Below are 25,160 nucleotides of genomic sequence, written 5' to 3' on the forward strand. Positions count from 1 at the left end.
ACCAAACACTGATGTTTAAGAAGGGACACTGTCATCAGAGAGAGAGCAGTCCACGGAATGGGAGGGAACTGCATTATATATCTGATCAGGGATTAACCTTCAACATATATTTTGAGCGTTTAAAAATGGAAAAAAATTACATTAAAAAATGGGCAGAGGACTTGAACAGATATTTCTCCAAAGAACATATACAAAAGACCAATAATATGCACATGAAAAGATGATCAATCACTAATAATTGTAGAAACGCAAAGAAAAACCATGATGAGTTAGTACTTCACATATACTGGTATGGCTTTTATCCAAAAAAAAGAAATAAATAAAGACAAGTGCTGGCAAAAAGGTGGAGAAATTGAAACTTTTGTGCATCGCTGGAGGGAAGGTAACATTGTGTAGCCACTGGGGAAGATTCTCTGGAAGATTCCCTGGTTGTTCCTCAAAAAAATAAACATAGTAATACTATGAGGAAAAAGTGAAAGTGTTATTTACTCAGTCATGTCAGACTTTTTGCCATCCCTGGATGGTAGCCCACAAGACTCCTCTGTCCATGGAATTCTCCAGGCAAGAATACTGGAGTGGGTATCCATTCTGTGCTTTAGGGGATCTTCCTGACCCAGGGATCAAACCTGGGTCTCCTACATTGCAGGCAGACTCTTTACCATCTAAGCCATCAGAGAAGCCCAACATACTATTACATAACACAGCAATTCTATTCCTAAGCATGTAACCACCAAAATTAAAAATAGGGACTCAGATAGCTGAATGCCACTGTTCAGAGTAGCGTTATTCAGAATAGCCAAAAGGTGGAAACAAACCAAGGGTCTTTCAAACAAATGAGTGAATTAAGGAATTGTGGTTTATATGAAGATATTCAGTTCAGTTCAGTTCAGTCGCTCAGTTGTGTCCAACTCTTTGCAACCCCATGGACTGCAGCACGCCAGGCCTCCCTGTCCATCATCAACTCCCAGAGCTTACACAAACTTATATCCATTGAGTTGGTGATGCCATCCAACCAGCTCATCCTCTGTCGTCCCCTTCTCCCACTTTCAATCTTTCCCAGCATCAGGGTCTTTTCCAATGAGTCAGTTCTTCACATCAAGTGGCCAATGTACTGGCGTTTCTGCTTCAGCATCAGTCCTTCCAATGAATATTCAGGACTGATTTCCTTTAGGAGGGACTGGTTGGATCTCCTTGCTGTCCAAGGGACCCTCGAGAGTCTTCCCCAACACCACAGTTCAAAAGTATCAATTCTTCGGCACTCCGCTTTCTTTATAATCCAACTCTCACATCCATACATGACTACTGGAAAAACCATAGCTTTGACTAGATGGACCTTTGTTGGCAAAATAATGTCTCTGCTTTTTAATATGCTATCTAGGTTGGCCATGACTTTTCTTCCAAGGAGCAAGCGTCTTTTAATTTCATGGCTGCAGTCACTGTCTGCAGCGATTTTGGACCCCCCTAAAAATAAAGCCTGTCACTGTTTCCACTGTCTCCCCATCTATTTGCCATGAAGTGATGGGACCAGGTACCATGATCTTAGTTTTCTGAATGATGAATTTTAAGCCAACTTTTTCACTCTCCTCTTTCGCTTTCATCAAGAGGCTCTTTAGTTCTTCTTTGCTTTCTGCCATAAGGGTGGTGTCATCTGCATATCTGAGGTTATTGATATGTCTCCCGGCAATCTTGATTCTAGCTTGTGCTTCTTCCAGTCCAGCGTTTCTCATGATGTACTCTGCATATAAGTTAAATAAGCAGGGTGACAATATACAGTCTTGATGTGCTCCTTTCCCGATTTGGAATCAGTCTATTGTTCCATGTCCAGTTCTAAATGTTGCTTCTTGACCTGCATACAGATTTCTCAGGAGGCAGGTCAGGTGGTCTGGTATTCCCATCTCTTTAAGAATTTTCCACAGTTTGTTGTGATTCACACAGTCAAAGGCTTTGGCATAGTCAAAGGGTCTTCCAACAAATGAATGAATTAAGGAATTGTGGTATATATGAAGAAATATTACCAAGTCATAAGTGAAATAAAGTTCTTATACATGTTACAAGGTGGATGAACCTTGAAAACAGTATGCTAAGTGAAATAATCCAGAAGTGATCCAAGTCTATGCAGTATGTAGAACAGTCAAATTAATCAACATAGAAAATAGGTAGTGGTTAGCATGGCTGGGAGGAGGGAGAATGGAGAGTTATTGTTTCACAGGTATAATGTTCATTTTGAGGTGATTAAAGGTTTTAGAGATAGATAGTAGTAATGGCTGCACAAAAATGTGAATATACTTAATGCCACTGAAATGTACAATTAAATTAGCTAAAATTGTCAGTTAAATAAAATAGAAGTTGGTCTAGAAGAATTAGCACAGAGAGTAGCCTGAGCATCTGAAAAGGAAGTGTTCTGCCAGATATTAAAACATATCATCATTCTGTAATCAAAGCGTTGATTTGGTGTTGGGGCAGGAATGGGCAGAATTCAAGGGAACAGAAAGATCAGATCATGTATGAATTTAATGTGTGATAAAAACTGACAGTTCAAAAAAGCTGGAAAGAGAAGGACTTACTCAACAAATGGAGCTACTTCATACTGGACATAAATAAGTGGAGTAAAGAGAAACCCAACCGCATTTCAGATACCCTAAAGAAATGAGATGAATCAATGATTTGATGCAATCACAAAAGCACTATGATGGCAACGTTTACATGATTTCAGCACGGAGAAGACCTGAAGCTTTTATAAGAAAAACACAACACTCCTGGCCTTTAGGGAAAACATCAACACATCCAACTTCCTATTAATATAAATATTCTGTACATTTAAATGGCCAGTGATAGAAAAATCAGGTGAAATATGGTACATATTAAAATCATATAAAAAGATGGGAATAAATCTAACTGCAGCTCCAATTCAAGACATTAAGTGGAAAAAGTGCAAGTTTCAGAAAAATATGAACAGCATGATTACATTTTTGGATAAGAATAAAGCCAAATATGTAAACCTACACAAATAAGGATGTTTATGTGTAGAAGCAGATTAAAAAGACTCCCTAAACTACAAAGATATTAACTTTAGTAATTAGATGAGAGAAAGAAGTAGAGAACCAATCTTTTCACTATTTACGCTTTTGTAACACCTGAACTTTTAAAAATTCACATTAGTATGTGTGCATGTTCAGTCACTCAGTCGTATATAGCTCTTTGCTACCCTATGGACCGTAGCCCGCCAGGTTCCTCTGTCCATGGGATTTTCCAGGCAAGAATACTGGCGTGGGTTGCCATTTCCTCTTCCAGGGGATCTTCCTGATCCAGGCATTGAATTCACATCTCCTGCAGTGGCAGGTGGATTCTTCACTGCTGGGAGCCACCTGGGAAGCCCCTCAGATTAGTATACTAATATAGTTAAAAGGTATAGAAAGCAATCAATTTTTAATAGTGTAAAATCTTCAAAGAAAACTGACTTTTAATAATGACAAACTAGAGAAAAATTCTGCTTCCTGATAAAAGGATTTTAACTTATAATGAGCTTTGTTAAATCAACATGAAAAATATTTCAGAAATCACATAGAAAAGTGAACAAAAGACCAATATAAATGACTGCAAACCAAAAAATTTCAGCTTCACTGATAATTTCAATATACAATTAGTACATGACATTACTTTTCACCCATCATCTTATTAAGTTCTAAACAATGTTGGCAAGATAAAGAGGCACTGAATCTGTAGGACTTGACTCTGGAGCTGTAGTTGTTTGAGGACCTGGAAAAATTAATTTTGATTCAATTTACCAGTCTTACCAATACAAAATTGTAGAATTAACTTTGATTATTTTCATTTTTGAAGAAAATTATTTCTCGCAATGAATTACTTCTCAGAATGAAAATATACATACTTTCCAAATGGTGCTATTCTATTTCTGGGGAGTTAACCTAAATATATATTTATACAAGTACATTAGCATGTATGCATAAGAATATGCACTATGGCTCCGTATTACATAGTGGAAACCCTGGAAATTAATCAATAATAAATCATAGAAGTTATGTGTCCAGAGTAAGTTCACAAATCTTAAAAAAACACCACCCACACAGTGTCATATTACATAATTTGTATTCTTAGTTTGTCACTTTGTATTTGCCCCAATTTTTTCACATTCACATAATTAGATCTATCTTATCAGCAGTATATGTCACTAATGATGCTCTTGATACTCGCTTACTGACAAAAAATGACTGAAAACCTCACAAGGAACTTTGATTTATGATATTTAAAACAAAATCCCTATAGTTTATCACCTGTATAAACTTGTCCTCACAATTCTCCTGTTACTTCCTGTTATTTCTAAAACTGAATACATGTTTTAGAAAATCGTTATGAGATGCTTATGGTCAACTCTCAAAAGAGCACATCAATAAGCATAACATACCACAGTGCACGTTCCCACTAGGGCCATGTGAGCAAACATGAGTGAGTCAGCGAGTGTAGATTTCATATGCAATCTTTATGTATCATCCATAGACATTGCTTTCTTCACAGAACTTCACAGCACCCCCAAGATACTCGAGGAAGTTACGGAGTACCAGATTTACAGGAATTATAAACAGGTATTCTAATTACCATCCTAATATGAATAATTCCCCTCAATCCTTAAAATTACAGGACAATAGGAAGTAAACAAATTGGAAGGCAGTGATTGGCATTCGTTTGAGTCATTCAACAGTGAGAAACTAGAAACCACTGAAATGATGTTACTTGAGTAAGCAGAGCGGTCTGCTCAGGCTAATGCTCTTGCCACTCTTCTCTTGCTTCTGTTGCATCCAAAAAGAAGAAGCCAAAGATAACAGCCTGGACGCAGGAAGATAATCCCTTTCACCGTATCAAGATAGTCTCTCAAGTCTTAGGCAGAGCGGCTGCTCAGTAAACCCTGCCAGAGATCCTCCATTTCATTTCCACAAATAAGGACTTTTGCTGCCCTTCCATTGTTATGCAATTCCCTTTCTGTTGCCAAAAATAAATAAATAAATAAAAGCCAGTAAAGAGAAAAAAATAATTGTATGAGGTGGTTAGGTTGGGATGGGGAGTAGAAATACAAATCTTGTTCTGGAGACAGTAGAAATTTCCCAGTTAAAATTGTACTCTATAAAAAGAACCAAACTGGCTGTTGGCAGGAAAATGAAACATTCCTGGACCCAGATGATACCCTGTACAGATGTCAACAGATCACTTTTACAATGAATAAATTATCAATGTTGATGACACAGAAAACATGCATATTAAAAAACAGAAGCCGTGGACCTTAATTAATATTGATTTCTACATTAATATTGACTCCAATGAAACTGTAAATTAGGTGAGCTACCTTTAAGACCTTTCTAGACACCAGACACTGTGCTCAGAGCTTTAAATGCATCCCGCTGTTAACTTTACTATCACACAGTGAGGGAGGCATTCAATCATTACACACGTATGTAAAGAAGTTTACATAAATTACCTAAGTTTACAAACCTTTTTACATCTGTGGACTATGACCTATAATTTTAGATTCACTAAGTATAATAGCAAAAATGGCTATAAATGCATTCTTCCTCCTTTTATTACTAAAAGTTCTAGTGAGTGTAAATCACCAGACATTTAAAGGATTTTAAAACATCACAAGGAATTTAAAGGATATTGACAAATATAAGCAGGACTTTATGAAACCTGAGGCATTGGAAGTTGCAGACGCCGTAGTGGTAGCAATTGCTTCTGGAAAACAAACAGACAAAAAATATATATAAACTCATTTAATTACTTGGGATTTATTGCTTTCTACTAATATTCACTTACATGAATTATGTTTTTCATACTTATTTAGGTAAAAATGCACATGTGTTAATTTGGGCTTCCCTAGTGGCTCAGATGGTCAAGAATCTGCTTGTAAGGCAAACCCAGGTTCAGTCCCTGGATAGGAAAGATCCCCTGGAGAAGGGAATGGCAACCCACTCCTGTATTCTTACTTGGAGTATTCCATGGACAGAGGAGCCTGGTGGGCTACAGTCCATCATGGGGTTGCAAAAAGTTGGACACAACTGAGCTACTAACACTTTAATTTACACTAAAAAATGTTTGTGATCTATTTTACATGTAAAGATGTTGAACAAGAGAAATTTATGCATCTGTGTGATGTATGCAACATGCTAAGAGTCTATAAAAGGAAAATCAAAACAAGTTTCTTTGTGAATTAGAAGTCAAACATGTAACATGGAAATGAATATAAGACAGACAAAAGTACTAAAACTGTTTCTTTCCAATTGCTCTATATCATTGAAATCTATTGTGGAAAAAATAAAATCTTTTAAAAAAGAAAAAGGAAACCGACACCTTCATACCTTTTGCAGAGCACTTTGGTAGCTTGGGCTCCCAGGTCCCATTTGCACCACAGACAATTGTGCTACTCCCGTGAAGGTGAAAACCATCATGGCACTGAAATACAACTTGCATATTGTAGTAATATTTTCCTCTAAATCCTGATACTATTGCTCCATTTTCGACGATTGGATAGTCACATTTGACCACTGAAAAGTGGAGAAATTCCATAATTACTGAAAGCTTGCTTTCATATAAGACCAAATATCTAGTGCAAATAATAACTTCCAGTAAAGAGGAAGAAATGAGGAATGAAAGGCAAGATGTTAATTGAAAAAAAGTAAATAAAACAACACAAGACTCTGTGCATTGGAATTCCAGGGAAACAGATGTAGAGAAATCTAATAATGTTTTTCTACCAAAACAGTCTATCATAATAGTTTTTGGCTTTCCTACATTTTTTTTCCAGTACTGACATGTATTGCAAAAGGTCTGACTATCAGATACAAACTCAGGGTAAGTTCAAAAATGACTTTTGATGCTCTTTAGCTCTAGGATTTTTTTCAGGTCATGCTGACACTAATTACAGTACCATGTTCTTTTAGAAAGATAGTAAAGACGTTTTTGAGAAGGTAATACTTGAGTACAAATTTAAAACCTGAAAAGAAGCTAGCCATTAAAAAAAAAAAAAAAAAAAAGGAAATAGTTCTCAGGTGGCAAAAACATACAGGAACTGACGTGCTCAAGAAATACAAAGGTCAGTAGAGTTAGGGCAGTGTTTTCCAAATATTTTCGATTGTAAACCCAGAGATCAACACGTTTTAAGTTTTAAAACACATTTTAAGTGTTAAACCAGTATGCAAACACATGCATAATGCTAGAAGTTAATATTTAGCACCCACAACAGTGTACTGTGGTATATTCCATTCTATCTACCTCTCCAGAAGTAAATTAAAGGTCAGGGCCCTCTAGATTGACTTCAGATCTACTAATGGGTTTTGCAGAATTTGGAAACAAAACAAATCTGTAAAAACGCTGGGCAGGGAAGTGAGTTCAAGAGAACATCTTATGAGATTAATCTGAGCAATAGGCGAGGGCCAAAAATATAGCCTTTTAAGCCAGAAAGATGTTTTCTCCTTTCCTGTGGATCTGAATTTTCATTAGGTCTAATTTTTGTTCAGCCAGGAGAACTTATCAATTCTTTTAGTTCAGGTGGTCTAATGACAAATTCTCTTAGCTCTTCTTTATCTGAAACAGTTTTCCTTTATTTCAGCTTCAGTTTTGAAAGATTTCTCTTTGAGAGGGAATTCTAGGGTATTCTTTCAGCACATTAGCAGAAGTTATTGTCTTCTGTTCTTCACAGTGTCTTGAGAGAAGTCAGCTGTTACTCTTTCTTTGAGGTGAGGAAGAATGTAACATGCTCTTTGCCTCTCTTACTGGCAGCTTTTTCTTTTGTTTTTAGTCTAATGGGGATTCTTTGGTACATTTTTAGAATTTATTTATCCTGCTAGGGTCAATAAATTCCCTGGGGTGAATCTCTGGGGTGAATGTTGTGGCTCAAATTCAAATAATACAGAATAAAATAAATAGAGAATAAAAAATAAATAGAGAACAAACTTACGGGTACCAGAGGGAAAACAGGGGTGGGATGAATTGGGAGATTGGGATTGACATGTATACTCTACTACGCTTACAATAGATAACTAATGAGAGACTACTGTATAACAAAGGGAGCTCTACTCAATGCTCTGGGTGATGTAAATGGGAAGAAGACCTGAAAAATCGTGGATATATATGTGTGTGTATATATATCTCTCTACACACACACACACACACACATATATACATCTGATTCACATTGCCATACAGTAGAAACTAACACAACATTATAAAGCAACTATACTCCAATATAAAACAGACAAATAAGTGTCTATACTGTACTTTTTCTATGACACTCCAATTACATGTACATTTACTGCTTCCTACTCTTCCACAGGTGTATACATTTCTCTCTCTCTCTTATGTAATATTTCTTTTGAAATCAGGTTACATTTGTATTGTATTGATTTCAGGTTCACTGATCTTTTCTCTGTTGTGCAACACTGCTGATACTTGTGCTAATGATTTTCTTTAAGTTAGGTTTCAGTCCAGTTGCTGAGTCGTGTCCGACTCTTTGTGACTCCTTGGACTGCAGCATGCCAGACGTCCCTGTCCATCACCAACTCCCAGAGCTTACGCAAACTAACTCATGTCCGTTGAGTCTGTGATGCCATCCAACCATCTCATCCTCTGTCATCCCCTTCTCCTCATGCCCTCAATCTTTCCCAGCATCAGGGTCTTTTCCAATGAGTCAGTTCTTCGCATCAGGTGGCCAAAATATTGGACTTTCAGCTTCAGCATCAGTCTTTCCAACGAATGCTGCTGCTGCTGCTAAGTCGCCTCAGTCGTGTCCGACTCTGTGCGACCCCATAGACAGCAGCCCACCAGGCTCCCCTGTCCCTGGGATTCTCCAGGCAAGAACACTGGAGTGGGTTGCCATTTCCTTCTCCAATACATGGAAGTGAAAAGTGAAAGGGAAGTCGCTCAGTCATGTCCGACTCTTCACTACCCCATGGACTGCAGCCCACCAGGCTCCTCCATTCATGGGACTTTCCAGGCAAGAGTACTGGAGTGCGTTGCATTGCCTTCTCCGTTTCAATGAATATTCAGGACTAATTTCCTTTAGGATGGACTGGTTGCCTCTCCTTGCAGTCCAAGGGACTCTCAAGAATCTTCTCCAACACCACAGTTCAAAAGCATCAATTTTTCTGCACTCAGTCTTCTTTATAGTCCAACTCTCACATCCATACATACTACTAGAAAAACCATAGCTTTGACTAGATGGACCTTTGTTGGCAAAGTAATGTCTCTGCTTTTTAATATGTTGTCTAGGTTGGTCACAGCTTTTCTTTCAAAGAGCAAGCGTCTTTTAAATTCATGGCTGCAGTCACCAGGTGCAGTGATTTGGGAGCCCCCCAAAATAAATTCTCTCACTGTTTCCACTGTTTCCCATCTATTTGCCATGAAGTGATGGGGCCAGATGCCATGGTCTTAGTTTTCTGAATGTTGAGTTTTAACTGTATTACATACAGTTAAACAGTAAAAGTGTACAACTGCTTGCTGTTTAATACATGCAAATAATCATGTATTAACAATTCAATAAAGACATAGAAAGTTTCCATACCCCCCCAAATTTCCTCATGCCACTTTGTAAACAATGCCCACCAACAACTCTGCCTTCCTCACCCAGCCTACCACTAATCAATTTTCAATCCCTATAGTGTTGTTTGGTCATCAGGTGCCCAATATGCTACTGGAGAAAAACAGAAATGCTCCAGAAGGAATGAAGAGGCTGAGGCAAAGCAGAAACAATGCCCAGTAGTGGATGTGACTGGTGCTGAAAGTGAAGTCCAGTGCTATAAGAACAATACTGCAGAGGAACCTGGAATGTTAGGCCCATGATCAAGGTAAACTGGAAGTGGTCAAACAGGAGATGGCAAGAGTGAGCATCGACAATTTAGGAATCAGTGAACTAAAATGGACTGTAACGGGCAAATTTAATTCAGAAGAACATTGTATCTACTACTGTAGGCAAGAATCTCTTAGAAGAAGTGGAGTGGTCCTCACAGTCAACAAAAGAGTCTGAAATGCAGTACTTGGGTGCAACGACAGAATGATCTCTGTTCGTTTCCAAGGCAAACCATCCAATATCACAGTAATCCAAGTCTATGCCCCAACCACTAATGCCGAAGAAGCTGAAGTTGAATGGTTCTATGAAGACCTACAAGACCTTCTAGAACTAACACCAAAAAAAGATATGTCCTTTTCATCATAGGGGACTGGAATGCAAAAGTAGGCAGTCAATAGATACCTAGAGTAACAGGCAAGCTTGGGCTTGGAGTACAGAATGAAGCAGGGCAAAGTCTAACAGAGTTTGGCCAAGAGAATGCACTGGTCATGGCAAACACCCTCTTCCAACAACACAAGAGATGACTCTACACATGGACATCAACAAATAGTCAATACTGATTGATTATATTATTTGCAGCCAAAGATGAAGAAGCTCTGTACAGTCAGCAAAAACAACAAAAAAAAAAAGACCAGGAGCTGACTGTGGCTCAGGTCATGAACTCCTTATTGCAAAATTCAGAGCTAAACTGAAGAAAGTAGGGAAAACCACTAGGTCATTAAGGTATGACCTAAATCAAATACCTTACGATTATACAGTGGAAGTGACAAATAGATTCAAGGAATCATATCTGATAGAGTGCCTGAAGAACTACAGTTCGTGACATTGTACAGGAGGTGGTGATCAAAACCATCCCCAAGGAAAAGAAATGCAAAAAGGCAAAATGGCTGTCTGAGGAGGCCTTACAAATAGCTGAGAAAAGAAGAGAAGCAAAAAGCAAAGGAGACAAGGAAAGATATACCCATCTGAATGCAGAGTTCCAAAGACTAGCAAGGAGAGATAAGAAAGCCTTCCTCAGTGATCAATGCAAAGAAATAGAAGAAAACAATAGAATGGGAAAGACTAGAGATCTCTTCAAGAAAATTAGAGATACCAAGGGAATATTTCATGCAAAGATGGGCACAATAAAGGACAGAAACAGTATGGACCTAACAGAAGCAGAAGATATTAAGAAGAGGTGGCAAGAATACAGAGAAGACCTGTACTAAAAAGATCTTAATGACCCAGATAATCATGATGGTGTGATCACTTACCTAGAGCCAGACATCCTGGAGTGTGAAGTGAAGTGGGCTTTAGGAAGCATCACTTCGAACAAAGCTAGTAGAGGTGATGGAATTCCAGTTGAGCTATTTCAAATACTAAAAGATGATGCTGTTAAGTGCTGCACTCAATATGCCAGCAAATTTTGGAAAACTCAGCAGTGGCCACAGGACTGGAAAAGGTCAGTTTTCATTCCAATACCAAAGAAGGGAAATGCCAAAGAATGTTCAAATTGATGCACAATTGCACTCATTTCACAGGCTAGCAAAGTAATGCTCATTATTCTCCAAGCGAGCCTTCAACAGTACATGAACCGAGAACTTCCAGATGTTCAAGCTGGATTTAGAAAAGGCAAATGAAACAATGATCAAATTGCCAAGATCCACTGGATCATTGAAAAAGGACAAAAGTTCCAGAAAAACATCTACTTCTTCTTAATTGTCTACACCAAAGCCTTTGACTCTGTGGATCACAACAAACTGTGAAAAATTCTTAAAGAGATGGGAATACCAGACCACCTTACCTGCCTCCTGAGAAACCTGCATGCAGGTCAAAGGGGAACAGTTAGAACTGGACATGGAACAACAGACTGGTTCCAAATAGGAAAAGGAGTACGTCAAGGCTGTATATTATCACCGTGCTCATTTAATTTATATGCAGAGGACATCATAAGAAATGCTGGGCTGAATGAAGCACAGACTGGAATCAAGATTGCTGGGAGAAATACCAATAACCTCAGATATCCAGATGATACCACCCTTAAGGCAGAAAGTAAAGAGGAACCAAAGAGCCTCTTGATGAAGGTGAAAGTGGAGAGTGAAAAAAATAGCTTAAAACTCAACACTTATAAAATGAACATCATGGCATCCGGTCCCATCACTTCATGGCAAATAGATGGAGAAACAATGGAAACAGTGATGGGATTTGTCTTCTTGGGTTCCAAAATCACTGCAGATGGTGACTGCAGCCATGAAATTAAAAGATGCTCCTCCTTGGAAGAAAAGTTATGACACACCTAGACCACGTATTAAAAAAAGCAGAGACATTACTTTGCAACAAAGGTCTGTCTAGTCAAAGGTATGGTTTTTCAAGTAGTCATTTATAGATGTGAGAGTTGGACCATAAAGAAGGCTGAGCACCAAAGAATTATGCTTTCGAACTGTATGGTGTTGGAATAGACTCTTGAGAGTCCTTTGGACAGCAAAGAGATCAAACCAGTCATCCTAAAGAACTCAATCCTGAATACTCATTAGAAGGACTGATGCTGAAGCTGAAGCTCAATACTTTGGCCACCTGATGCAAAGCGCCGGCTCATTGGAAACAACCCTGATGCTCAGAAAGATTGAAGGCAGGCCGAATAGGGGATGGACAACAGAGGACAAGATGATTGAATAGCTTCACTGACTCCATGGACATGAGTCTGAGCAAGCTCCAGAAGACGGTGAAGGACAGGGAAGCCTAGCGTGCTGCAGTCCACGGGGTCTCACAGAGTCGGACAACTGAGTGACTACAGTAGTGTCGGTTTTCCAGAATGTCATACGGAATCACATCCTCTGAGTTTACTTACTTAGGACAATGCATTTCAGATTCATTCCTGTTGTCTGAATTAAAAGCTCATCATCCTTTCCTCTAGAGTATTATAACTATCTGTATGTACCAATGATGTTCCTCCATTTACCAGTTCAAGGACATAAGAGTTGTTTCCAGTATAGGATGATTATGACTAAGGATACTATGAATATTCTCATGCAGATTTTATGTGTACATGTTATCATTTTACCCTGGGTAGCTGAATTATACCTTAAGTATACGTTTAATTGTATAAGAAGTTGCTAAATTGTGTTCCAAATGGTCATACCACTTGCATTTTCATCAGCAGTGCTATCAGAGTCCCAAATATAACATATCCTCACCAAAACATGGAACTGTTAATTTTTTCTTTTTAATTTCATGCATTCTAATAAGTTCTTAGTGGTTTCTCATCATGGTTTTCAACTACATTTCTGTTATTACTAATGATACTGAGCAATGTTTCATGTACTTTTTTTTAACATCCACATTCTTCTTCGGTGGGAAAAATTCTATCCAAATATGTTACCCCTTTTTTGTAAACTGGGCTGCCTTCTTCTTACTGTGTCTTGAGAGTTCTTTATCATCATAGCTAGAAGTCCATTCAGAAATGTTCTTGACAAACATTTTCTCCCAGTCTATGACAAGTTTTTTTCTTTCTTCAAACAGTGTGTTTGAGAGAAGTTCTCAGTTTTTAAGAAATCCAGTCTTTTTTTTTTTCTTTAAAGAACAATGCTTTTAAGGTTTTTGAAGAAATCTCTGCTAACTACAAATATTTTCTGTCTTCTCATAAGTCTTACAGTTTAGGTTTTACATTTGAATCTGTGATCCAACACCTCTTCCAGCCATGATAGTATGAAACTGCAAATCCACCACCAGAAGAAAAATGGCTAAAAACATGGAGACCAAAAGAAACATGTTTCTAAACGATCAGTAGTTGACTGAAGAAATTAAAAAGGAAATAAAAGATATCTTAAGACTAACGAAAATAGAGACAGTCCATCCCAAATCTATGTAACACAGAAAAAACAGTTCTAAGACAAATTTGTAGCCATACAGGCCTACCTTAAGAACAAGAATAATCTCAAGTAAACAATCTAAATTTACACCTATATACAAAAAATAGAACAACCCTCTCTGCAAGTTTGTGGAAGGTTAAAATAATAAAGAAAAGAGTGGAAATAAATGAAATTGAGACTGAAAATCAATGAAAATAAGAGCTGGTTCATTGAAAAGATAAAATTGACAAACACATAGCCATACTCATCAAGAAACAAAAGAAAGGATCCGAATAAATAAAAAGTAAAAGAGAAGTTACTATCAATACCACAGAAATACAAAGGATCATAGAGAATACTATGAATAATTATATATCCAAAATTGGAAACCTGGAATAAGTGGATAAATTCCTAAAAAGATATTATCTGCTAATGCTGAGTCCAGAAAAAATAGAAAATGCTGCTGCTGCTGCTAAGTCGCTTCAGTCGTGTCCGACTCTGTGCGACCCCATAGACGGCAGCCCACCAGGCTCCCCTGTCCCTGGGATTCTCCAGGCAAGAACACTGGAGTGGACTGCCATTTCCTTCTCCAGTGCATGAAAGTGAAAAGTGAAACTGAAGTTGCTCAATCGTGTCCCGACTCTCAGCAACCCCATGGACTGCAGCCTATCAGGCTCCTCCCTCCATGGGATTTTCCAGGCAAGAGTACTGGAGTGGGGTGCCATTGCCATCTCCAAATAGAAAATGGGGATAGAACAATTACTAGTAATGAAATTGAATTAGTAAATAATTTCCAGCAAACAAAATCTAGGACTCCGTGGGTTCGCAGATGAATTCTATTACACATTTAAAGAATAGGTAAATTTTGCTTCAAAAGACACTCTATAGGAATAAATAAAATGAGCCAAAGACTGAGGAAAATAGAATTACCATATGATCCAGCAATTTTACTTCTGGGTACTAACCCAAAGAAAACAAAACACTAATTCGAAAAGATTTGTGCAGCCCTATTTTCATTACAGCATTTTTTTTTTTTTTTCAATACCTAAGATATGAGAAGACTCTTGAGAACAACCAGTCCATTCTGAAGGAGATCAGCCCTGGGATTTCTTTGGAAGGAATGATGCTAAAGCTGAAACTCCAGTACTTTGGCCACCTCATGGCGAAGAGTTGACTCATTGGAAAACACTCTGATGCTGGGAGGGATTAGGGGCAGGAGGAGAAGGGGACGACAGAGGATGAGATGGCTGGATGGCATCACGGACTCGATGGACATGAGTTTGAGTGAACTCCGGGAGTTGGTGATGGACAGGGAGGCCTGGCGTGCTGCGATTCATGGGGTTGCAAAGAGTCGGACACAACTGAGCGACTGAACTGAACTGAACTGAAGATATGAAAGCAACCTAAGTGTCCTGATAGAATAATGAATAAAGAAGATATGGTGTATATAAAATGGAGTATTACCTAGTCATAAAAAGAATGAAATCTTGCCACTTGCAATAGCGTTGATGGACATAGTGGGAATTATGCAATGTGAAATAAGTCAGTCAGAGAAACACCATGTGATTTCAGTTATATGTGGGATCTACAAAATAAAAAAAATAAACTAATAAAACAAAAAGGAAACAGATTCATGAATACAGAGAACTAGTGATTGGCAGAGAGGAGATGGCTGGAAAGAGGAGGAAAATAAGTGGATTAAAATGCAAAATCTTCTAGTTATAAAATAAGTTATGAGGCTATGATACACGGACTAGACAATACAGTCAACAATTCTGTACTTATTTTAAATGGTGACAGATGGGAACTAGACATCATGGTGATCATCTTGTTATGTATGTAAATGTGGAATCATTATGTTGTACATCTGGTTTTTGCATTAGGGCAATGCTGTCCTTGAAATGGATTGTGAAAGATTCTCTCCTCTTGTATTTTTTTAAGGCTTTGTGTTTGTGTGTGTGTGTGTGTGCATGCTAAGTCATTTTAGTTGTGTCCAACTCTTTGTGACCCTATGGACTGTAGCCCCTCAGGCTCCTTTGTCCATAGGATTCTCCAGGCAAGAATACTAGAGTGAGTTGCCATGCCTCCTCAAGGGGATCTTCCCAACCCAGGGATGGAACCCGTGGCCCCTGACACTTCTGCAATCCAGGTGGATTCTTTACTGCTGAGCCACTGGGGAGGCCCAGTGGCTTTGTATAGAACTGCCATTATTTATTGCTTAAATGTTTGAGAGTTCACCAGTAAGGATACACGGTTTGCAGTACTCTTTGTGAGAAGGTTTAAGTTGTCAAATTTATAGGCATACAGTGGTTTGTTTTTTTCCTTATTATTCTTTTTTTTAAATTTAAATTTATTTATTTTAGTTAGAGGCTAATTACTTTACAATATTGTATTGGTTTTGCCATACATCAACATGAATCCGCCACAGGTGTACACGTGTTCCCAATCCTGAAACCCCCTCCTGCTTCCCTCCCCATACCATCCCTCTGGGTCATCCCAGTGCACCAGCCACAAGCATCCTGTATCCTGCATCAAACCTGGACTGGCGAATCGTTTCTTATATGATACTATACATGTTTCAATGCCATTCTCCCAAATCATTCCCCCCACCTCCCTCTCCCACAGAGTCCTAAGACCAGAAACTATAAAAGTCTTACAGGAGAACATAGGGAAAACACTCTCCGACATAAATCACAGCAGGATCCTCTATGACCCACCTCCCAGAATACTGGAAATAAAAGCAAAAATAAACAAATGGGATCTAATTAAAATTAAAAGCTTCTGCACAACAAAAGAAACTATAAGCAAGGTGAAAAGAAAGCCTTCAGAATGGGAGAAAATAATAGCAAATGAAGCAACTGACAAACAACTAATCTTAAAAATATACAAGCAACTCCTGCAGCTCAACTCCAGAAAAATAAACGACCCAATCAAAAAATGGGCCAAAGAACTAAATAGACATTTCTTCAAAGAAGACATACAGATGGCTAAAAAACACATGAAAAGATGCTCAACATCACTCATTATCAGAGAAATGCAAATCAAAACCACTATGAGGTACCATTTCACACCAGTCAGAATGGCTGCAATCCAAAAGTCTACAAGCAATAAATGCTGGAGAGGATGTGGAGAAAAGGGAACCCTCTTACACAGTTGGTGGGAATGCAAACTAGTCCAGCCACTATGGAGAACAGTGTGGAGATTCCTTAAAAAACTGGAAATAGAACTGCCATACAACCCAGCAATCCCACTGCTGGGCATACACATCGAGGAAACCAGAATTGAAAGAGACACGTGTACCCCAATGTTCATCACAGCACTGTTTATAATAGCCAGGACATGGAAGCAACCTAGATTTCCATCAGCAGATGAATGGATAAGAAAGCTGTGGTACATATACACAATGGAGTATTACTCAGCCATTAAAAAGAATACATTTGAATCAGTTCTAATGAGGTGGATGAAACTGGAGCCGATTATACAGAGTGAAGTAAGCCAGGAAGAAAAACACCAATACAGTATACTAACACATATATATGGAATTTAGAAAGATGGTAATGATAACCCTGTATGCGAGACAGCAAAAGAGACATAGATGTATAGACCAGTCTTTTGGACTCCTTATTATTCTTTAAACGTCTATAGGATATTTTATGATGTTCTCCTTTTCAATATTGATATCGGTGATTTTGTCTTTGTTTTCCTGTCAGACTGTCTATGGATTTATCTATTTTATCCATATTCTCCAAAAACCAGGCTGATTTCTTTGATTATCTCTGTTTTGTTTCTCTTTTCAATTTCATGGCTCTCCAATTTTATTATTTCCTTTTGTTTTCTTATTTTAGATTTAATTTGCTCTTCTTTTTAAATTTCTAATGGTAGAAGCATAGATGACTGATTTGAGAAACCAGGTGACTGATTTCTGTTTTTCCAACATAAGTATTTCATATTATAAATATCCTCTGAGCAAAACTTTTGCAAAACTTTTGCTGTATCCCACAAATTTTGGTATGTAAATATGCTGTTCATTTTTAATCAATTAAAAACAGTTTATATTTCCCTTGTGACTGCTTCTTTGACTCATGGGCTACTTAAAAGTGTCTTGCACGCTTTTCAAGTATTTGGTTTGATTTCTACATTCATCCCATTGTGATCAGGTTAATGTACTGGTACTAGTTTCAATGTTTTGGAAATAAATATGTTAAAAATATTACCTAAAAATGATATTACAGAATGTCCCATTGTACACTGGGAGAAACTAAATATTTTGCTATCATTCAGTGGATCCTTCATCAAGAGCCACATCCCCTCCAGTGTCTCCCCACTTTTAGCTAACGTGAAGTTGTTAAAATAAGCTTTATCCAGAGTTTAATAATCTTATCAGTGAGAAGGTTAGTCTTTTAATGCTCCTGAAGCCCGAGCTCTCAGAGGTCTTATTCTACACGATAAAACTTGCTTGTTTTTTAAGCCACAGTGTGTTCAGTTTTCTGATGCTTGCAAACAAACAACAACAACAACAAATCCAAAAGCTCTAGCTCATGCACATACACAGTAGTTCATGACGTATAAGTTGAAATGCCAAGAACATGTTGAGTGACTGGTGGGGAACTCTACAATTAGAACTTTTTAAATTTGATTTGAGCAATATTAAATTAAATTAGAGGTCAATTTAGTAGGAGGAGCAATTACATGGGAATCTTTTGTTTACTTGTAGATAAACATATTTTTGAAGTGTTTCCACAGTATTTAGATTCAGGAGGAAATACATGGAAATATTATTACCTTTGCACTCTGGTGGGTCACTGCTCCATCTGTTATGATCAACACAAATAAGGGTGGTTTCCCCAATAAGAGAATATTCATCTGGCCCATGAGAAGGATCACACCTGTATATTACCACTTCACTGTATTGATATACTTCCTTATACTGGGTGAATCTTCCGTTTGTTATATTTCCAGGTGTTGCACACAGAATTACTTAAAAAGGGAGGAAAAAGGACATGAAGTAAAAGTAAAATATTAAGACAGCATTAGCAAAGTCCTATGAATTGCCTTCATATAATTCATTAACATATGATTAATATACTCCAGTTTTGAATTCAATATCTGTTTAGAAGAAAGCCTCTATATGAATATGAGTTATCCCAAATTCAAGCCATTAATGTAGAAAAAACTTATTTTCTGAAATATGAAATACATATTTATCTGCAAGACCATGCTAAGTTTTGCTCTTATCATCATGAAAGATGCTGACAATTTAATGCTAAAATATACTTGTGATTAAAAAGGTAACTCAGTGCTAGCTGAACAATACTTTATGATTTATAAATATCTCCATTCACAAATTGGTTGTTCACATTAATATTGAGTATTACTATCATTTTTCACTTTCATTCCGATGATGTATGCTTAAATTTTTCATATATAGCTGTTAAACCAGATATTGAAGTAACTTGCAAAAATATAAAACAATGACACAATTCCTACTATTTGTTTTGGAAAATCTTGACTTTTCATAAAAATATGTATATATGTATATTTATATGTATTGCAGCTAACACTTCTTAAAAATGAATTAATAATTATTTTTAAAACTTTTCATTTTTAATTGCAATATAATAAATATCAATTGACATAATCCATATGAAGAGAAGTTCTTTGGTGTCTATGTTAATTTAAAAGCATAAAGAGGTCATAAAGTTTGAGAACTGCTGCTCTATATCCTAAAGAGAAGACATACATACTTTCACAAATTGGGAGATTATCACTCCAGTTCACATTATCTCCAGAAATTTCACAATATATAACTTTTGCTCCAATCAGATAAAAACTAAATGAGAGAAAAAAGTTAGCATGTCCTTTAAGCAATTACAAGATGTATATAATAATAAAAAATGTTTTATATGATGGTTTTTCTGTACTATAGTAATTTGAGTGATAAATTTCTTAATATAATGGATGTCCTAAATCTGCAACTCAAAGAGTTTCTGCATGTGGACCCACTTTGGCCTACAGTAAAATGTGTAAATTACTGTCACGCTGGTCAGTGCAGCCCCTCTGCTCCCTCTGGCAAGTGTGTTACACACTGACTTCTACTCTTTGCTCACACCATTTTGCTCAGTAAGGGCTGAGCAGAGAGATCGGGGCCCTAGAACTTGCCTGCCTGGATTCAAGTTCCAGTTCCATGACTGCCTTGAGCTTGGGAAATCCCTTGCTGCTGCTGCTGCTGCTAAGTCGCTTCAGTTGTGTCCGACTCTGTGCGACCCCATGGACAGCATCCCACCAGGCTCCTCTGTCCACAGGATTCTCTGGGCAAGAATACTGGAGTGGGTTGCCATTTCCTTCTCTGGGAAATCCCTTAATGCTTCCTTAAAGCTTCCCCTACATAACTAGTGGGATTGTTCTGAGGATTGGATGAGTTAGTCTCTGGCACATAGTGAGTACTAGGTAAATTTTAACTTTTATTAATATTTTTTTTAGATCAGAATACAAACCCACCTTATTTTATTGCTCTTAACTTTTTGAGATTTTAACAAACTGAAGATGTGTGGCAACCCTGCATCAAGCAAGTTTCTTTGTGCCATTTTCCCAACAATGTTTGCTCACTTTATTTCTCTTGTCACATTTTGATAAATATCACATATTTAAAACTTTATTACTACTATTATATTTGTTGTGGTCATCTGTGATCAATGGTATTTAATGTTATGACTCACTGAAGGTTCAGATTATGACCATTCCCTTCTCCAGGGATCTTCCCAACCCACGGATTGAACCTGGGTCTCCCACATTGCAGATAGATTCTTTACCATCTGAGTCACCAGGGAAGCCCTAACAATTTTGGCAATATGCCATTTTAAAATTAAGATATGTACACTTTTTAGACATAATTCCATTACATACTTAGTAGTCTATGGTATAGTGTAAACATATGTAAAAAATTCATTTGACTTGCTCTATTGCAGTGGTCTGGAACTGAAGCTGTAATATCTCCGAGGTATGTCTTCACCTTCCTAGGAGTAGCACAGGAATACTCCTACTTGATGCAATCTTCTCTGATGATTTAAATTCACAGTATGCTCTCCTCCTTCTGGAAGTTCACTGTAATAATTGTGAGTGATTCTATGTATTTGATACTACTTCTTACTTACTATTATGCTTTGATGCCTCTCTGTATATGCTGTATTTCTCAAAAAGGATACAACCTCTTTAGGAAGAATCTATGTATTAAACTTTTGGCATTCCTCAAAGTACCTAGCAGGGTCTCTCTCTATAAATACTCACTGAATGTTCCTTTATTTCTAATTGATTAAATTAAATATACCCTATCTGCTTCCAGCTGACTCTTCTACAAGACTCACTCATTGATTTTAGATTATAATGTTTATTTCTGGTATGATGGCAATTTAAGAGGCATCAGGAATCTGTCTCCCCACCTTGATAACAATTGCACTGGTAGAATCTGCCTGGTGTCACTATTTTGGAACTCTGACTTCTGCTGATGGTTTACAACGTCCAGGTGAAGACTTAGGTAAATTGGCTTATTTTGGTCCATTTCAACTCTTACCTTAGCACAGTGGTAGCTACCCATCCTCACCCATAGCCGTGTGGCAGGGTTCTCTGCATGTGTTCCCAGAGCAGCTTACAAGTTACTTGTGGGAGCCAAGGTGTTCAAAAAGAACCCCGTCCTCCAAATATGAGGATCTGTGTTCTTATCACTAATAGCTGCTTCTGATCACAGATAATTAGACAAAGAAACAGGTAGTCACTTTTGACACACCTCCCCCTACTCTTGTAATCCCCTTCTGCCCTGGCTGAAGTAACCTTCAAGGGGCTTAAATATCAAGTGCCCTTTGTTCCCCACTTCCTTTTTAGTTTTCCCCTTATAGGGGCCAGACATTAACTACTAGGACATTCAAAAGCAACTGCACATGCAGGAAAATGAGAAAGTGACAGTGTGTGCCTAGGGGATGGCTCAGGAAAGACCGGAAATATATCTCAGTTTGTACATCAGGCTGATATTCAGCACAGAGCCATTAATCAACAATTAAAAAAATTAATCCACCTTGCATTTGGTGCTTTGCCTGTGGGGTGGCATCATTGAGAACTTCCTTCTGCAAGGTTGCCCCAAAATATACTGCTGCAAATGATCTCCCACAAGTGTATGCTCACCTAAATCTTCATGCCGCCACCTGCCACAAGAACAAACGTGGCTGTACCAACAAACTGCCTCCAGAAGGAGGTCAAATAATGCCTCTCCACCAGCGCCTGCTTTGACTTCACAGAGGCCTCCCGCCTAACCCCCAAGGGTAGGCCCTCAGTAATATTTGAAAAATAAAAACAAAATGACTAGCTTAAAGATGTTTAAAGAAGTAAAAGAAGAAATCATGAAGTCAAGAGAATATGTGTGAAACATGGAAATCTCAAACAGGAGGCAGAAGAACTAGAAAGAAAGCTCAAGGAACTTCTGGAGTTGAAAAGCACAATAATGGACTTTAAAAATCCATGGGAGGCACATTTGACCAAAAAGAAGAAAGGATCAGAGAACTCGAATACAGGATGATGGAATTAGTGTCTCTGAGGAACAGAAAGAGAAAAGACTGAAGAAAAATGAACAGAGCCTAAAAAATCTTTGGAACTGTGGAACACCAACAGATTTACCAACATATACAATGTAGGACTCTCAGAAAGACAATGTAGAGAAGACAGCAGAGAGAGAGAGAGAACATTTGAAAAAATAAGGGCAGAAAACTATCCAAATTTGATTAAAGATGTGAATATAAACATGACAAAATCTCAATTCACCCTAAGATGAACTCAAAGAAATCCGTAATACTCATGCTTTCAAAAGACAAAGACAAAGAGAGAATATTGAAAGTTGCAAGAAAGAGAGAGAATAATCACATAGAGAGGATTCTAAACAAGATTATGAAATTTCTCATTAGGAACTCAGAACCCCAAGACAGTGAGAATATATACTCAAAGTGCTAAAAGAAAAATAAACAAACAAACAAACAAAAAACAACTATCAAACAAAAATCCTCTATCCAGAAAAAAACTGTTCTTCGAAAGTTATGGAGAAAGTAGGACCTTTCCAGGAATAAAAACGGAGAGACCGTGACCACTAGGTCACTGTTGACCCACACCTTCACTGGAGACTCCTGGACATGCACAGACTTCTGGGGAAAAGAGGTGTGTGTGGTGCTGGCCGTGCTTTGGAACAGAGAACCTGGACATGTCTCAGAATTTCTGACCTTTTAAGAATATTTTGGGTTATAGCTGTTGAACATAACAACAAATGTAATGAACACTCATTCTCATGCTCTTCAGTTCAGTTTAGTCACTCAGTCGTGTCCGACTCTTTGCGACCTCATGAACCGCAGCAAGCCAGGCCTCCCTGTCCATCACCAACTCCCAGAGTCCACCCAAACCCATGTCCATTGAGTCAGTGATGCCATCCAACCATCCCATCCTCTGTTGTTCCCTTCTCCTCCTGCCCTCAATCTTTCCCAGCATTAAGGTCTTTTCAAATGAGTCAGCTCTTTGCATCAGGTGGCCAAAGTACTGGAGTTTCAGCTTCAACATCAGTCCCTCCAATGAACACCTAGGACTGATCTCCTTTAGGATGGACTGGTTGGATCTCCTTGAAGTCCAAGGGACTCTCAAGAGTCTTCTCCAACACCACAGTTCAAAAGTATCAATTCTTCAGCCCTCAGCCTTCTTTATAGTCCAACTCTCACATCTATACGTTACCACTGGAAAAACCATAGCCTTGACTAGACAGACCTTTGTTGGCAAAGTAATGTCTCTGCTTTTTAATATGCTGCCTAGGTTCGTCATAGCTTTACTTCCAAGGAGTAAATGTCTTTTAATTTCATGGCTGCAATCACCATTACAGTGATTTTGGAGCCCAGAAAAATAAAGTCAGCCACTGTTTCCACTGTTTCCCCATCTGCTTCCCATGAAGTGATGGGACCAAATACCATGATCTTAGTTTTCTGAATGCTGAGCTTTAAGCCAACTTTTTCACTCTCCTCTTTCACTTTCATCAAGAGGTTCTTTAATTCTTCTTCACTTCCTGCTATAAGGGTGGTGTCATCTGCATATCTGAGATTATTGATATTTCTCCTGGCAATCTTGATTCCAGCTTGTGCTTCATCCAGCCCAGTGTTTCTCATGATGTACTCTGCATATAACTTAAATAAGCAGGGTGACAATATACAGCCTTGACGTACTCCTTTTCCTATTTGGAACCAGTCTGTTGTTCCATGTCCAGTTCTAACTGTTGCTTCCTGACCTGCATATAGGTTTCTCAAGAGGCAAGTCAGGTGGTCTGGTATTCCCATCTCTTTAAGAATTTTCCACAGTTTATTGTGATCCACACAGTCAAAGGCTTTGCCATAGTCAATAAAGCAGAAGTAGATGTTTTTCTGGAACTCTCTTGCTTTTTCGATGATCCAGCGGAATTTGGAAATTTGATCTCTGGTTCTTCTGCCTTTTCTAAAACCAGCTTGAACATCTGGAATTTCATGGTTCACGTATTGCTGAAGCCTGGCTTGGAGAATTTTAAGCATTACTTTATTAGCATGTAAGATGAGTGCAATTGTGTGGTAGTTTGAGCATTCTTTGGCATTGCCTTTCTTTGGGATTGGAATGAAAACTAGAAGTGTGATTTATATTTGACTCCAAGATGGCAGAGTAGAAGGATGTTCACTCCTCTTCTCCTCTGAGAACTCCAAAATTACAACTCACTGCTGAACAACCATCAGCAGGAGAATGTTGGGTCCCACCAAAAAAAGATACCCCACATCCAAGGGCAAAGGAGAAACCTAAGTAAGACAATAGGAGGGGTGAAAATGCGTTTAGAATCAAACCCCACACCCGCCAAAGATGCTCAGAGGGCTCAAACAAACCTTGTGCACACCAGGACCCAGAGACCTTACAGAGACTGAGCCAGAACTGTGTTTGAGTGTCTCCGGAGGATGTACGGGTCAGCAGTGGCCTGCTGCAGGGGTAGGGGCTCCGGGTGTAGTAGACCTGGGTATGGCATAAGCCCTCTTGGAGGAGGTCGCTATCAACCCCACCACAGAGCCTCCAGAACTTACATAGGACTGGGGAAACAGGCTCTTGGAGGGCACAAACAAAAGCTTGTGCACACAAGACCCAGGAGAAAGGAGCAGTGACCCCACGAGAGACTGACCAGACTTGTCCATGAGTGTCCAGGAGTCTCCAGCAGAAGTGTGGGTCAGCCGTGGACTGCTGCAGTGCTGAGGGCACTGAGTGCAGCAGTGCGTGCATGGGACCTTTGGAAGGAGGTGGCCATTATCCTCATTACCTCCACCATAGTTTGGCCTCAGGTCAAACAGCAGGGAGGGAACGCAGCCCCACCCATCAACAGAAAATTGGATTAAAAGGTTTACTGAGCATGGCCCCACCCATCAGAACAAGACCCAGTTTCCCCCACAGTCAATCTCTCCCAGCAG

General features: G+C 38.5%; 1 protein-coding gene across 1 annotated transcript in view; it reads right to left on the reverse strand.

Annotated features, from left to right (window-relative positions):
• Window positions 1–5,638: 5,638 nt before the first annotated feature.
• The window catches only part of LOC109570213 (membrane cofactor protein-like), a 38,182-nt gene continuing 18,660 nt past the window's right edge, over window positions 5,639–25,160 (reverse strand). The window contains exons 4-7 of the mRNA XM_070767689.1: window positions 19,422–19,507; window positions 18,460–18,654; window positions 6,366–6,551; window positions 5,639–5,742 (exon numbers count right to left, since the gene is read on the reverse strand). Of these exons, the coding sequence (XP_070623790.1) occupies window positions 5,639–5,742; window positions 6,366–6,551; window positions 18,460–18,654; window positions 19,422–19,507 (571 nt within the window). The remainder of the gene's footprint in view (window positions 5,743–6,365; window positions 6,552–18,459; window positions 18,655–19,421; window positions 19,508–25,160) is intronic.

Source organism: Bos indicus, chromosome 16, assembly GCF_029378745.1.
Source record: "Bos indicus isolate NIAB-ARS_2022 breed Sahiwal x Tharparkar chromosome 16, NIAB-ARS_B.indTharparkar_mat_pri_1.0, whole genome shotgun sequence".
Taxonomy (NCBI): domain Eukaryota; kingdom Metazoa; phylum Chordata; class Mammalia; order Artiodactyla; family Bovidae; genus Bos; species Bos indicus.